The sequence below is a fragment of the Entelurus aequoreus genome, linkage group LG17 (assembly GCF_033978785.1).
Source record: "Entelurus aequoreus isolate RoL-2023_Sb linkage group LG17, RoL_Eaeq_v1.1, whole genome shotgun sequence".
Classification (NCBI taxonomy): domain Eukaryota; kingdom Metazoa; phylum Chordata; class Actinopteri; order Syngnathiformes; family Syngnathidae; genus Entelurus; species Entelurus aequoreus.
The window spans coordinates 38,520,831-38,536,892 of NC_084747.1; the positions used below are offsets into that span (position 1 = coordinate 38,520,831).

Here is a 16,062-nt window from a genome sequence, read left to right on the forward strand (position 1 = left end):
TGCACGTACATGCTGTACACTATTACGTCCTAAGAGCCGTAAGTGAACGGGACACAATGCTTACAATACATTAGAAAGTTAGCACCCTCTATGCATCTGTGTCAAGTTTACAAACAGCCCTTTTAATAGTAAAGGTCTGGAAAACTGTAACATTTTGTTGTGGTACTTTATTGGTACACTATTAGTAATGTTTGATCAAAAAGGAAATGCTTGTTGTATTCAAAATGTCCAATTTCTATGTTTAGCTGTGATATTGTGTATGATTTGTCCTCGCACATTATAAAACTAGTTTAACTGAATAATGTAAATTAGATGTGAAAATTACTATTAATACTACAAACCCGTTTCCATACGAGTTGGGAAATTGTGTTAGATGTAAATATAAACGGAATACAATGATTTGCAAATCATTTTCAACCCATATTCAGTTGAATATGCTACAAAGACAACATATTTGATGTTCAAACTGATAAACTTTTTTTTTTTTGCAAATAATCTTTAACTTTAGAATTTGATGCCAGCAACACGTGACAAAGAAGTTGGGAAAGGTGGCAATAAATACTGATAAAGTTGAGGAATGGTCATCAAACACTTATTTGGAACATCCCACAGGTGAACAGGCAAATTGGGAACAGGTGGGTGCCATGATTGGGTATACAAGAAGATTCCATGAAATGCTCAGTCATTCACAAACAAGGATGGGGCGAGGGTCACCACTTTGTCAACAAATGCGTGAGCAAATTGTTGAACAGTTTAAGAAAAACCTTTCTCAACCAGCTATTGCAAGGAATTCAGGGATTTCACCATCTACGGTCTGTAATATCATCAAAGGGTTCAGAGAATCTGGAGAAATCACTGCACGTAAGCAGCTAAGCCCATGACCTTCGATCCCTCAGGCTGTACTGCATCAACAAGCGACATCAGTGTGTAAAGGATATCACCACATGGGCTCAGGAACACTTCAGAAACCCACTGTCAGTAACTACAGTTGGTCGCTACATCTGTAAGTGCAAGTTAAAGCTCTCCTATGCAAGGCGAAAACCGTTTATCAACAACACACAGAAACGCCGTCGGCTTCGCTGGGCCTGAGCTCATCTAAGATGGACTGATACAAAGTGGAAAAGTGTTCTGTGGTCTGACGAGTCCACATTTCAAATTGTTTTTGGAAACTGTGGACGTCGTGTCCTCCGGACCAAAGAGGAAAAGAACCATCCGGATTGTTATAGGCGCAAAGTTGAAAAGCCAGAAAGTGTGATGGTATGGGGGTGTATTAGTGCCCAAGACATGGGTAACTTACACATCTGTGAAGGCACCATTAATGCTGAAAGGTACATACAGGTTTTGGAGCAACATATGTTGCCATCCAAGCAACGTTACCATGTTCGCCCCTGCTTATTTCAGCAAGACAATGCCAAGCCACGTGTTACATCAATGTGGCTTCATAGTAAAAGAGTGCGGGTACTAGACTGGCCTGCCTGTAGTCCAGACCTGTCTCCCATTGAAAATGGGTGGCGCATTATGAAGCCTAAAATACCACAATGGAGACCCCCGGACTGTTGAACAACTTAAGCTGTACATCAAGCAAGAATGGGAAAGAATTACACCTGAGAAGCTTAAAAAATGTGTCTCCTCAGTTCCCAAACGTTTTCTGAGTGTTGTTAAAAAGAAAGGCCATGTAACACAGTGGTGAACATGCCCTTTCCCAACTACTTTGGCACGTGTTGCAGCCATGAAATTCTAAATTAATTATTATTTGCAAAAAAAAAATCAAGTTTATGAGTTTGAACATCAAATATCTTGTCTTTGTAGTGCATTCAATTGAATATGGGTTGAAAAGGATTTGCAAATCATTGTATTCCGTTTATATTTACATCTAACACAATTTCCCAACTCATATGGAAACGAGGTTTGTATTATTTCTGGTCCTTCGGCGTTCCACACTTGCTGGCATTAGTTTACCCAGTTGTTGTGCTTAGCTAGTCTGGACGCTGCAATATTATACTGTACTCCTCAGTCTTCGCTTTGCTGTAGTGGACCATTTATCCTGATGCCTTCAGTCTCCACTTGGATACAATTTTCCAATTCCATATTATATATCTCATTCTGAATAATGCATTTAATATAGCTTAGCTTTCACAGTTTCTCATTGTACGGTTGTGAGTTGAGTCAAGCCGTATCTGTACTATGCAGTGGAAAAGCGGCATAAGCCTGCTAGGATGAGCTCCAGCTTTCCAATGCACAGAACAAACGGTAAAACTAAATGAATAAATAATAAATGGTGGATGAAACCCTTTGTTTTTGTCTGTCCCACTCCAGTGTTCAACAACATGCGGGATTGGTGCAATATGGAGGACTGTCACTTGTAGCTCCCAGAAGGACAAGGATTGTGAAATCACAAAAAAACCAGAGCCTGCCCGCACCTGCCATCTACAGCCATGTGCCACGTGGCAAAGTGGCAGCTGGAGCAAGGTAACATCCTCTGGTCCTTAAAATACTAAAAAACTCCAATCTATCAATATACAGTATCTGATCAATGTTGTCCACAGTGTCCTGATCATTGTGCGGTAGTGGGTAAGCGGTACCGGGATGTCCAGTGCGTTGATTCCCAGAGTCACCGTCCTCTTCGACCCTTCCATTGTCAGGCGGTGTCGAGCAAACCTGTCAGTGCTTTGATCTGCCCCCTAAAGGCCTGTGTAGACTGGAGCGTGTCACCCTGGGCACCAGTATGTCCTGTGTAATGGCATATGTGTACACAAATACAGTTAATTAATTACTTCTCTAACTCAGTGCACCGGGAGCTGTGGTGTGGGTATGAGGGAACGGCTGGTGTACTGTCCAGTGCCTCATGGTTGCGGCGCCACACTGAGGCCAAATAGCACCGAAACATGCAGCCTGAAGTCCTGTACCCTTTGGACGACAGAAGAGTGGGAGCAGGTCTAAGACAGTCAATCATATATAATGTGCATTTTCCGTCATAAAAAGGAGGCTGCAAAAAGTGTATATTATGACTCCACAGTGCTCTGTAAGCTGCGGAGGAGGTCAGCAGCTGCGTGACGTCATCTGCGTGAGGGCTGAGGATTCTAGTGTGATGCCAGACAGCCTTTGTGAGAAGATGTCCAAACCAGAAGTGTTCAGGAAGTGTAACACGCAGGAATGCCGCACTACCACAGGTTGGTTACAAAGATCTTGCTTTCAGTTGGCCTTGAATTAGCTATATTCCCTCTTTAACAGGTCCAGTTTGCAGAAAGAACACAATGTCCTCTCGCTTCTGCGACAAGCTGAAGCTGCTAGGTCGTTGCTCTTTCAGGTCGGTGCAACGACAGTGTTGTGTCACCTGTAGGTCATAGACGGGTATATCCTCTCACTGCACCTCCCAGCTACTGTTATTCGTCAACGCGGAACAGGAAATAGTTGACCGACAGTGGAACCTCTAAAGTCAGTGATGCTGGTCGACTTCCCATTTGTTTGGATTTGCAATCTTTCTCATATCGTGAAAATTATCTGTTCCGCAGGAGGCTGCCTTCAGTTTTTGCACAGAAAATGTTTTAAAATGTAAACATTTGGCAAATCATGGCCATCATTAAATGTTTTCTTCACAGCCATCGTTGTTTACGTGACACAAAGCACAGTTATGAAAGTAACTCTTTGGTCAGGGCAGTTCAACACAATGGTTCAGGGGACCACATTTTTTTAAAGCAAAGGACCAGAAGCCGGTATTGGATTGTCCTGCCAACTCATTGTCTTTTTAACAGAGCAATACTAATAACAAAGGTTGTCTATATAACGAGCGTATTTCTTACTAGTAACAGTAAGATACGTTAAAGACACATTAATGTCAACAAAAATGCACAGGACTGATTCACCTGGTCAGAAGTAGAAAAGTTACCAAAGGAGTCTACAGTAAAAAAAAATTATATACTGCGAGAAACATGCATTGGCTATACTGCTTATTTAAGGTATTCTGCAAAAAAGAAAAAACTAAAAATTCTGTAAGTGTAAACAGAAATTACTTGCGGGTCAGTCTGATCTTCTATAGTTGGATCCCAAGTCACTTGTTTTAACTGGCTGGCTTTAGGTGGTTGCTGAGTTGGTATCTAACGTAACAATGTTGACAGTTTTGACTCTGAAATATTTGACAACTTCTGAAAATCTTGCCCATATGTATTAACTGCAGACCCATTTGACTTTAGAGGTTCTACTGTATTTCACTGAGAACACTATATGATGTTAGCACTAACGTTTAGGCTGATTCCTCAGCAGGGTGCAAACTGTACACTACATGGGGTGCACTTTAGAATGCCATAGCAATACCGCAAGCACAAATTTTACTTACTCATAAACTGGATGATGTACACGTATTTTATTCATTTAAATGTTTTGGTGCGTCAAATGTGCTTTGCCTTAACCGGTACTGGTGCTGAATGTGTATTTTAAACTGGCAAAAGCAGAGCAAAGCATGTAAAAATCACATTTGTATCTGTCTTTTTATACTGTAGCATTTAGTGTGGTAGACATTGTTCTCATTGTGTTTTCAAATATTGCGCTGGGACTGTGTGTTTACATCAATCAGAGGGAAAGTTTCAACAACTCCTCTTAAAGTGACTGTTTGCAATTGGTTTAAAGTTACTTTTTTCAAACCCCAAAACACAACAAGAACCCCACGGCTATCTTATGTTACCATTAATGGTTTAAAAGAAAACATTAAAAAAGTTTATATTTTTGACAATTATATGGAATAAAAATTGTTTGTCAGCCCAAGAAAAAGGCTGGTGTTAATGGCTGTTGGCCACCGCTATACCTGGAGCTCTGAAGCAATTAACAATTTGCAGTCATGTTGTCATTTTGATACGCTATACCATATTTTTCGGACCATAGGGCGCACCGGATTAAAAGGCGTAGTGCCAATGAGCTGGTCTATTCAGGTTTATCTTCATACAAAAGGCGAACCGGATTATAAGGCGCATTAAAGGGGTCTATTTGTGTTGGCCATGTGATGACGGCCCGAAAGGGACAAGCGGTATAAAATGGATGAATGGATAAAAGGGTCATATTATGATTTTTTTCTAAATTTAAAACACTATCTTTTGGTCTACATAAGTGATGGTGGTAGCTTTCTGAGCGTCTCTTCAGGATGCGCCGTTTTGTGGGCGGTCTTATTTACATGGCTCACCTTCAACAGCGTCTTCTCCCCATCATCTTTGTTGTAGCCTTGTAGCGTGCAAGTACGGGAGTCGAAGAAGTGTCAAAAGATGGAGCTAACTGTTTAAATGACGTTCAGACTTTACTTAAATCAATAACGAAGCATCAAAATGGATGAATGAATGGAACTTCTCATCCGTGGCTCAGAAATGTGTCCGACCGGAACCTTCTAATAGCTCAAATTCAGTGGGTGAATTATCTAAACCCACTACCATTTTTAGCGCTTTGATAGCCAGTCTACTGACAGACATAAGTAAGAACTTTACGCTACTTTATATTAGAAATAGCAACAACGGAAGATGAATGCCACATACTGTAAGAAGATAGAGAAAAAGAAGAAGCATATGACTACAATGGCGGACGCGGGCACATTTTCAGGACTTATGCAGATCCCAAATACACATCAGCTGATACCAGAAGGTCTTGTATAATTTTGTGAAACAAAACACCAGGTAATATGTCTGCTAATAGGTGCCATTTTGCGGTCCTCGTATGTTTAATGCGCCGGCAATCCATCAAGCGGTGTGGCTTCATAGCTTACTGAAGTCGTACTAAAAACATTTGGACAGAGTTTTGAGCGTTGTGTGTAAGGTTCTATATTACAGTGGTTCTCAACCTTTTTTCAGTGATGTACCCCCTGTGAACATTTTTTTTATTCAAGTACCCAATAATCAGAGCAAAGCATTTTTGGTTGAAAAAAAGAGAAAAAAAAGTAAAATACAGCACTATTTCATCAGTTTCTGATTTATTAAATTGTATAACAGTGCAAAATATTGCTCATTTGTAGTGGTCTTTCTTGAACTATATGGAAAAAAAGATATAAAAATAACTAAAAACGTGTTGAAAAATAAACAAGTTATTCAATTATAAATAAAGATTTCTACACATAGAAGTAATCATCAACTTAAAGTGCACCCTTTGGGGATTGTAATAGAGATCCATCTGGATTCATGAACTTAATTCTAAACATTTATTTTGTTGAAGTATTATTCAATAAATATATTTATAAAGGATTTTTGAATTGTTGCTATTTTTAGAATATTTAAAAAAAATCTCACATACCCCTTGGCATACCTTCAAGTACCCCCAGGGGTACGCGTACCTCCATTTGAGAACCACTGCTATATTATAAATGGAACATTTAAGTTTTGGTGTTGTTTACTGGTGCCACACGTATCTCTTATGTATAACTGCCATCTACTGGTCACACTTATCATTACACCATGTACCAAATCAAATTGCTTCGAAGTCGGTAAGCACAACCAGAATTATGCCGTATATTAGGTGCACCAGGTTATAATGCGCACTGTCGATTTTTGAGAACATTTTAGGATTTTAAGTGCGCCTTATAGTCCGAAAAATACAGTACATTTAATGATAGTTGGTATGAGTAGCTGGACTTTGCCAAATCGCTATCATGAGAACAAACATAATTAATGCGTGTGTGTTTAGTGGGCCGTAGTTTATGTTGTCAGAAATATAACGCTCACAATCCACAGCACTTTCGAAAGTTAGCACTCTGTAGGCAGCCATGTGAGGGTTGCAAACAGTCACTTTAAGTGAACTGCAGAACTCTGTAGTTGAATCTGTGATGCTCCTCAGGTGTGAAAGTGACCAATTAAAAAAAAGAGGCGTTGCGGGTCATCCCTCTCAGGTCCCCCAAAACCAGATGGCTACTGTTTTTGTATGATCTTGTACATATATTCTCTATCAATAAATGTATACGATGTTTGTGCTTACCATTTATGACATAATATCCTTGACGGGTCATTCCAACCAGGACAACTCAGAATGCCCAATGCTGATGCAGGATGTGTAACATCAGCCTCAGCAGCACAAAGCTCAGGTTCAGGGATCAAGTTCATCTGGCCAACATTTTCCCCAGGTTTCCTCTGTGCCAGATAACCAGAGACGGATTAAAACAAGCATCATGCACATGCTGTTATTCAAGTCAGACACCAAGAGTTGGTCAGCACTAATGGAAGTAGTAACACATTACTTGGTCAACGTGGAGCATCAACTCTTCCAATCAGTGAATGTGTTTGCGTGTTGTCACGGTGAACCCATCCTGCTGCATGTTTAACACAGCTCTTGTCATGTTATGTCAGAGTGTTGCTTCATCTGACTGTTTGCACAATGGGCCGTAGAAGAGTTAGCTTACACACATTCATACAGTGTACCAAATACTAATTACAGTACATTTCAAAATTGAGTGGTAAAGTGTTTGCTAAAGCTGTCTTTATAGGATTCAACATAAGGTGACAAATTCCATCCCATCCATCCATTTTCTACTGCTTGTCCCTTTCGGGGTCGCATGGGGTGCTGGAGTCTATCAATCAATCAATCAATGTTTATTTATATAGCCCTAAATAACAAGTGTCTCAAAGGGCTGCACAAGCCACAACGACATCCTCGGTTCAGAGCCCACATACGGGCAAGGAAAAACTCACCCCAGTGGGACGTCGATGGGAATGACTATGAGAAACCTTGGAGAGGACCGCATATGTGGGTAACCCCCCCCCCCCCCCCTCTAGGGGAGACCGAAAGCAATGGATGTCGAGTGGGTCTGACATAATATTGTGGAAGTCTAGTCCACAGTGGATCCAACACATCAGCGAGAGTCCAGTCCATAGTGGGGCCAGCAGGAAACCGTCCCGAGCGGAGACGGGTCAGCAGCGCAGAGATGTCCCCAAGATGCACAGGCTAGCGGTCCACCCGAGGTCCCGACTCTGGACAGCCAGCACTTCATCCATGGCCACCGGACCTGTGCAACTCCCCCTCCCCAAGGGAGAGGGGAGCAGAGGAGAGAAGAAAAGAAACGGCAGATCAACTGGTCTAAAAAGGGGGTCTATTTAAAGGCTAGAGTATACAAATGAGTTTTAAGATGGGACTTAAATGCTTCTTCTGAGGTAGCATCTCTAACTGTTACCGGGAGGGCATTCCAGAGTACTGGAGCCTGAATAGAAAACGCTCTATAGCCCGCAGACTTTTTTGGGGCTCTGGGAATCACTAATAAGCCTGAGTTCTTTGAACGCAGATTTCTTGCCGGGACATATGGTACAATACAATCGGCAAGATAGGCTGGAGCTAGACCATGTAGTATTTTATACGTAAGTAGTAAAACCTTAAAGTCACATCTTAAGTGCACAGGAAGCCAGTGCAGGTGAGCCAGTATAGGCGTAATATGATCAAACTTTCTTGTTTTTGTCAAAAGTCTAGCAGCCGCATTTTGTACCAACTGTAATCTTTTAATGCTAGACATAGGGAGACCCGAAAATAATACGTTACAGTAATCAAGACAAGACGTAACGAACGCATGAATAATGATCTCAGCGTCGCTAGTGGACAAAATGGAACAAAATTTTGCGATATTACGGAGATGAAAGAAGGTCGTTTTAGTAACACTCTTAATGTGTGACTCAAACGAGAGAGTTGGGTCGAAGATAATACCCAGATTCTTTACCAAGTCGCCTTGTGTAATTGTTTGGTTGTCAAATGTTAAGGTGGTATTATTAAATAGATGTTGGTGTCTAGCAGGACCGATAATCAGCATTTCCGTTTTCTTAGCGTTGAGTTGCAAAAAGTTAGCGGACATCCATTGTTTAATTTCATTAAGACACGCCTCCAGCTGACTACAATCCGGCATGTTGGTCAGCTTTAGGGGCATGTAGAGTTGAGTGTCATCAGCTTAACAGTGAAAGCTAACACCGTATTTGCGTAGGATGTCACCTAGTGGCAGCATGTAAATACTAAAGAGTGCAGGGCCAAGAACCGAACCCTGGGGAACTCGGCACGTTACCTTGACATAGTCCGAGGTCACATTGTTATGGGAGACGCACTGCATCCTGTCAGTAAGATAACAGTTAAACCAAGACAAGGCTAAGTCTGACATACCAACACGTGTTTTGATACGCTCTAATAAAATATTATGATCGACGGTATCGAAAGCGGCGCTAAGATCAAGAAGCAGCAACATGGATGACGCATCAGAATCCATCGTTAGCAATAGATCATTAGTCATTTTTGCGAGGGCTGTCTCCGTAGAGTGATTTGCCCTGAAACCGGATTGAAAGGGTTCACAGAGATTGTTAGACACTAAGTGTTCATTTAGCTGCTGTGCAACAATTTTTTTGAGAATTTTCGAAATAAACGGAAGGTGGGACACCGGCCGGTAGTTTACCATGAGGTCAGGATCGAGGTTAGGTCTTTTGAGCAGAGGATGAATAACCGCTTTTTTGAATGCTAGGGGAACAGTGCCGGAGGAAAGTGATAAGTTTATAATATTTAACACTGATGGACCTAATAATACAAACAGTTCCTTGATAAGTTTCCCAGGAAGTGGGTCAAGTAAACATGTTGTTTGTTTTATCCCACTTACACGCCGTAATAATTCCTCTAATGTTATTTCATCAAAAATAGAGAGACTATTTTGGAGGGCGGTATCCGTCGTATATACAGTCGTATTTGTGTTAATAGAACCCAGTTGTAGCTGAGATGCATTGTCTTTAATCTCCTTTCTAATGAGTTTAATTTTCTTATTAAAGAAATTCATAAAGTCATCTGCTGAGTGGGTGGAGCTACTGGGAGGAGTCCCTTGTTGGGTTAGCGATGCTACTGTACTAAACAGAAAATTAGGATCGTTTTTGTTGAGGCGGATGAGATTTGAGTAATATTTAGCTTTAGCTAAGGTAAGCATGCGTTTATAAGTTATTAAACTATCACTCCATGCTTGATGGAAAACCTCAAGTCATTTGTGTTCCAGCTTTCTACATGATAATTTATGAGCTCTAATTTCTTCTGTAAACCATGGGGTGCGCCTTTTAGGGGCCCTTTTTTGCTTTAGCTGTGCTATACTATCAATGGTTTCGCGCAGGGCATCGTCAAAGTTATTAGTGAGGTTATCAATAGAGCCGACATAATTTGGGAATGGTGCCATTACCGAAGGCAGTAGGTCAGCAAGAGTCATCGTTGTGGCAGCATTAATGCTGCGGCCGCTATAGCAGTTATTATTATTAGCTTGTTGACAATGAGTCAAAACTTCAAATTTTATAAGGTAATGATCGGACATTACTTTTGTATATGGAAGTATCATAATTTTGGAGGTGGTGACACCCCTGACAAGCACTGGATCTATCGTATTACCGTTGCGATGCTGTATTCAGGCAGAATACAGCTGTATTCAGGCAGTAGGCGTGGTACACTCTGGACAAGTCGCCACCTCATTGAGAAGGTGACAAATTATCTTTCAATATTGAAACATATTGCAGCATGATGAAGGCAAATGGTCAGAGGCCTGAAAACACCGTCAGGAGGAAGACTCACCGTTCTGAGAGGTTTCATGGATGATGTGACAAGCATCCTATAGACCGCCCCATGCACAGCACGACTCCTCAAGCATTTCGACGAACTGACCGTCTAGGCGAGGATGAAGATAAAGCCTGCTAAGTCCAGGAGCCTGTCCATCAGGAAGGGTGTGAGAGATGACAGGACAGTCTTCACAGCAGGAGGTGAGAAGATTCCACTCCTGGCAGAGCAGCCCATCCGAAGCCTCGGGAGGGAGTATACAGCAGAGCTCTCGGACAGGCAGATGGGGAGGGTGGTCCAGAAACAACTAAAAGAGGGGCTCGTAAGGATCGACGGCAGCCAACTTCCTGGGAAGCTGAAAGTTTGGTGATACCACTTCACACTTATCCACCGCGTAATGTGGCCACTGAAAGTAGCCGAAATTCCATCTTCTCAGGCCAGCAAGATGGACAGCATCGCCAACGGTTATATCAGGAAGTGGCTGGGCCTCCCCCGCTGTTTCTCGGACCCAGGTATTTTCGGCAAGAACATTCTGCAACTTCCTCTGAAGTCAATCAATCTGGGTTACAGGCAGGAGAAGACTCGCCTTGTACTGGAGTTGAGGGAATCAAGAGACGAAGCTGTGAAGAGTGCAGCGGTGACTGTCCGCACTGGACGAAAGTGGAAGGCTCAGGTGGAAGTGGACCAAGCTGTCTCAAGGCTGAAGTACAAGGAGATTCTGGGAAGAGTCCAAGACAGCCGGGCAGGACTGGGATGGGGGCAACCAGTCCAGTTCTGGTCCAAAGCCACGAGACAGCAGAGGAAAGCCATGGTGGTGGAAGAGGTCACACAAGTGGCGCAAGACCAGTATTGGATCAAGGCCGTATCCCAGGGAAAACAGGGGGCATAGACTCGCTGGGAAGATACCATCAAAAGAGTCATAACCTGGGCCGACATCTGGCGAACTCCTCAATCTCGGCTTAGCTTCCTCGTGAGGGCCCCTGCCATGCCCTCGAAACCTAGCCCAGTGGTTCGGAAGCGAGGGCAAGTGCTCCCTGTGCAGCAAAGACAATGTAGGACTCAAACATATCCTTTCAGGTTGCAACGTCGCGCTGACGCAGGGGCGCTTCCGGTGGCGACACAATCAGGTGCTGAGGAAGTTGGCAGAGCTGTTGGAGAGATGCAGAGTCGGGGCAAACAACGCCACAGATCGCCATCGGCCAAACATCAATTTCATCAAACCAGGAGAGGTAGGACATCACTTCTGCTTACCTCTGGTAAGGGCTGGGAGATGCGTGTTGACCTGGACAAGCTGCTAGTCTTCCCAACTGAGGTAATACAGACAACGCTAAGACCAGACGTTGTGATGTGGTCCTCAGCTGCTAAGAAAGTCCTCATCATTGAACTAACCGTGCCATGGGAGGAGGGAATACCAGTAGCACATGAGTTCAAACGGTCAAAGTACAGCGACCTGGCAGAGGACTGCAAGGGGGGAGGCTGGTCTGCGTCCATTCACTGAGATCGGATGCAGGGGCTTCGTAGGAGGTTCTGCGACCCGGCTCCTGCGTGCGGTGGGAATGACCGGTTGCAGCCTGAGGAGGGCCATTAAGGAGTTGGCAGAGGAGGCAGAGAAGGCACGCTTCTGGATGTGGCTAAGAAGGAGGGACAACACTTGGGGCCCAACACCCCATTGAGGTCAGTTGCAGGGAGTGGCGCGGGGAGACGTCCCCGCTTAGCCACTGCCCCCCCACTGCGAGGTGTCCTGGCTTGGGGGCGAAACATCAGTGAACGGTGGCACCAGCTGACGACCCTGCAGCTGACCTCGAAGTGCACTAGAGGAGGTGCGACAGGCAGAGATGCCAAGCAGTTAGGTCTGTACTTATTAATATTGAAAACTTTTTTAAAAAACAACACATTTTACATCAGTTCAAGAACGTAAAAAATTTTTATCTTGAAGACTGACCTTTTTTTTTAGCATGCACATTATTATTATTATGCTTAGCATAAGTAAACTACTGTACTTATTTCTTAGGCGAATCCATTATAGCAGACCTGTCAACTATTATACGCTAACACACATATTCATGTAACACAAGTAGTCAGTAGTGTTTAGTAGTAAATGCTAACAATGTTAACGTGACAAAGTGCTAACTCTAATACAAGTTCAACTGTTTCAATGCAGTTACACTACTGTAATTACATTACTGAACACTGTTTTGACCCTCAAAGACTGCCATATTCTTGCCTATAGCGACTGGCCATGTAGGCTAACAGCTGCTAGTACCTGGCGACACAGTTTAAAGCAATTTTTCTCAACCATTGTTGGGCCGGGAGCGCCTCCTAAAGGACCACCAAAAATATCTGTTTTTCAGCTGTGGTCCGCAACGGTACATAATACACTTTTCCAACACTTGTGGATGTAATGACAATCTCAAACAAACAGAAAAAGTTTGAAACTACAGTGGTTCTAGGAACGTTTTATAAGTGCTAAAATTATAACTAAAGGGGTGAAGATTGATTTTCATTTTCACTTTAATTAGTTAAAAAAACATATGCATTATCTACTTAGTTTTTTAATACAACATAATTGTATGTAAATGTATTTTCCGTCAGTTATTTATTAGTTATACAGAATTAGTTATATAGAATTATTTTTCTAATCAGCCTGACCTAAACCTAATTTGGTAAATAAATACAAAACTTTGTGATTAACACATACCTTATTTTTTTTACAGAGTTATAACTGTATGCAGATTAGATTTAATTATTGAATATGAGAGTAAGAATATTAATTCAGTGTTAATAATTGGGTGGGCCACAAGCCCTTCTATAGTAAAAAAGTTGGGCCCTGAGGTCAAAAATGTTAAACATCCTTGATTTAGAGAGCAATCAATGTAAGATTTGTTTGAAATTACCACTAATATGTGTCATAAAACTATTTTCATTCAGTTGAGTTACATGAGCTCTAATGGCTAATGCTAAATTAAACAAATCTATTTGAGAATAGATGCCGTACATGAGAAAGAGGTAGCTTACTGTTGGTGAATATAATCTGTGTCTGTGTAAAATACACTGATCAATGCTATACCATTAATAATTGTTTTTTCTACAGTGGCATTCTTGTGCCAGTAGTAATATACAGTGCATCCGGAAATTTTTCACAGTGCTCACTTTTCACACATTTTGTTATGTTACAGCCTTATTCCAAAATGGAATAAATTCATCAATTAATCAATCAATGTTTATTTATATAGCCCTAAATCACAAGTGTCTCAAAGGGCTGCACAAGCCACAACGACATCCTCGGTTCAGAGCCCACATAAGGGCAAGGAAAAACTCACAACCCAGTGGGACGTCGATGTGAATGACTATCAGAAACCTTGGAGAGGACCGCAGATGTGGGTGACCCCCCCCTCTAGGGGAGACCAGATGCAATGTACGTCGAGTGGGTCTAGTATAATGTTGTGAAAGTCCAGTCCATAGTGGATCTAACATAATAGTGAGAGTCCAGTCCATAGTGGGGCCAGCCGGAGACCATCCCGAGCAGAGACAGGTCAGCAGCGCAGAGATGTCCCCAACCGATGCACAGGCGAGCGGTCCACCCTGGGTCCCGACTCTGGACAGCCAGCACTTCATCCATGGCCACCGGACCTGTGCCCCCCTTCCACAAGGGAGAGGGGGGCAGAGGAGAAAAGAAAAGAAACGGCAGATCAACTGGTCTAAAAAGGGGGTCTATTTAAAGGCTAGAGTATACAAATGAGTTTTAAGATGGGACTTAAATGCTTCTACTGAGGTAGCATCTCTAACTGTTACCGGGAGGGCATTCCAGAGTACTGGAGCCCGAATAGAAAACGCTCTATAGCCCGCAGACTTTTTTTGGGCTTTGGGAATCACTAATAAGCCGGAGTTCTTTGAATGCAGATTTCTTGCCGGGACATATGGTACAATACAATCAGCAAGATAGGATGGAGCTAGACCGTGTAGTGTTTTATACGTAAGTAGTAAAACCTTAAAGTCACATCTTAAGTGCACAGGAAGCCAGTGCAGGTGAGCCAGTATAGGCGTAATATGATCAAACTTTCTTGTTCTTGTCAAAAGTCTAGCAGCCGCATTTTGTACCAACTGTAATCTTTTAATGCTCGACATAGGGAGACCTGAAAATAATACGTTACAGTAATCAAGACGAGACGTAACGAACGCATGAATAATGATCTCAGCGTCGCTAGTGGACAAAATGGAACACATTTTAGCGATATTACAAGAAGATAATACGAAGATAATACCCAGATTCTTTACCAAGTCATCTTGTGTAATTGTTTGGTTGTCAAATGTTAAGGTGGTATTATTAAATAGATGTCGGTGTCTAGCAGGACCGATAATCAGCATTTCCGTTTTCTTAGCGTTGAGTTGCAAAAAGTTAGCGGACATCCATTGTTTAATTTCATTAAGACACGCCTCCAGCTGACTACAATCCAGCGTGTTGGTCAGCTTTAGGGGCATGTAGAGTTGGGTGTCATCAGCATAACAGTGATGTTTGTCCTCAAAATTCTACAGACAATACCCCATTATGACAAAAAAAAATGTCAATGTTGCAAATCTATTAATAAACTAAAAAAAATCACATGTACCCAAAACCAGTGAAGTTGTCACGTTGTGTAAATGGTAAATAAAAACAGAATACAATGATTTGTAAATCCTTTTCAACCTATATTCAATTGAATAGACTGCCACGACAAGATACTTAACGTTCGAACTGGAAAACGTTATTTTTTGCAAATATTAGCTCATTTAGAATTTGATGCCTGCAACATGTTTCAAAAAAGCTGGCACAAGTGGCAAAAAGACTGAATAAGTTAAGGAATGCTCATCAAACACTTATTTTGAAGATCTCACAGGTGAACAGGCTAACTGGGAACAGGTGGGTGCCATGATTGGGAATAAAAGCAGCTTCCATGAAATGCTCACTCATTCACAAACAAGGATGGGGCGAGGGTCACCACTTTGTGAACAAATGCGTGAGCAATCGTCCAACAATTTAAGAACAACATTTCTCCACGGGCTACAGCAAGGAATTGAAGGATTTCACCATCTACGGTCCGTAATATTAAAAGGTTCAGAGAATCTGGAGAAATCACTGCACGTAAGCGGCAAGGCCGTGACCTTGGATCCCTGAGGCGGTACTGCATCAAAAACCGACATCAGTGTGTAAGGGATATCACCACATGGACTCAGAAATATTTCAGAAAACCACTGTCAGTAACTACTGTTCGTCGCTACATCTGTAAGTGCGAGTTAAAACTCTACAATGCAAAGCCACCACCCGGATTGTTATAGGCACAAAATTCAAAAGCCAGCATCTGTGATGGTATGGGGGTGTAACTTACACATCTGTGAAGGCACCATTAATGCTGAAAGGTACATACAGGTTTTAGAGCAACATATGATGCCATCCAAGCAACGTTATCATGGACGCCCCTGCTTATTTCAGCAAGACAATGCCAAGCCACGTGTTACAATAGCGTGGCTTCGTAGTAAAAGAGTGCGGGTACTAGACTGGCCTGCCTGTAGTCCAGACCTGTC

General features: G+C 42.4%; 1 protein-coding gene across 6 annotated transcripts in view; it reads left to right on the top strand.

The window, feature by feature from the left end:
• adamts12 (ADAM metallopeptidase with thrombospondin type 1 motif, 12) overlaps positions 1–6,945 on the top strand; it is a 69,965-nt gene extending 63,020 nt beyond the window's left edge. For 5 of the 6 annotated variants that reach the window (XM_062025673.1, XM_062025674.1, XM_062025677.1 and 2 more), the window contains 5 exons: positions 2,317–2,469; positions 2,547–2,723; positions 2,788–2,934; positions 3,017–3,170; positions 3,232–6,945. In XM_062025673.1, the coding sequence (XP_061881657.1) occupies positions 2,317–2,469; positions 2,547–2,723; positions 2,788–2,934; positions 3,017–3,170; positions 3,232–3,347 (747 nt within the window). In that variant the 3' untranslated portion in view covers positions 3,348–6,945. Of the gene's footprint in view, positions 1–2,316; positions 2,470–2,546; positions 2,724–2,787; positions 2,935–3,016; positions 3,171–3,231 lie in introns of those variants that run through there. The other variant, XR_009821719.1, reaches the window with a different exon arrangement.
• Positions 6,946–16,062: the final 9,117 nt, after the last annotated feature.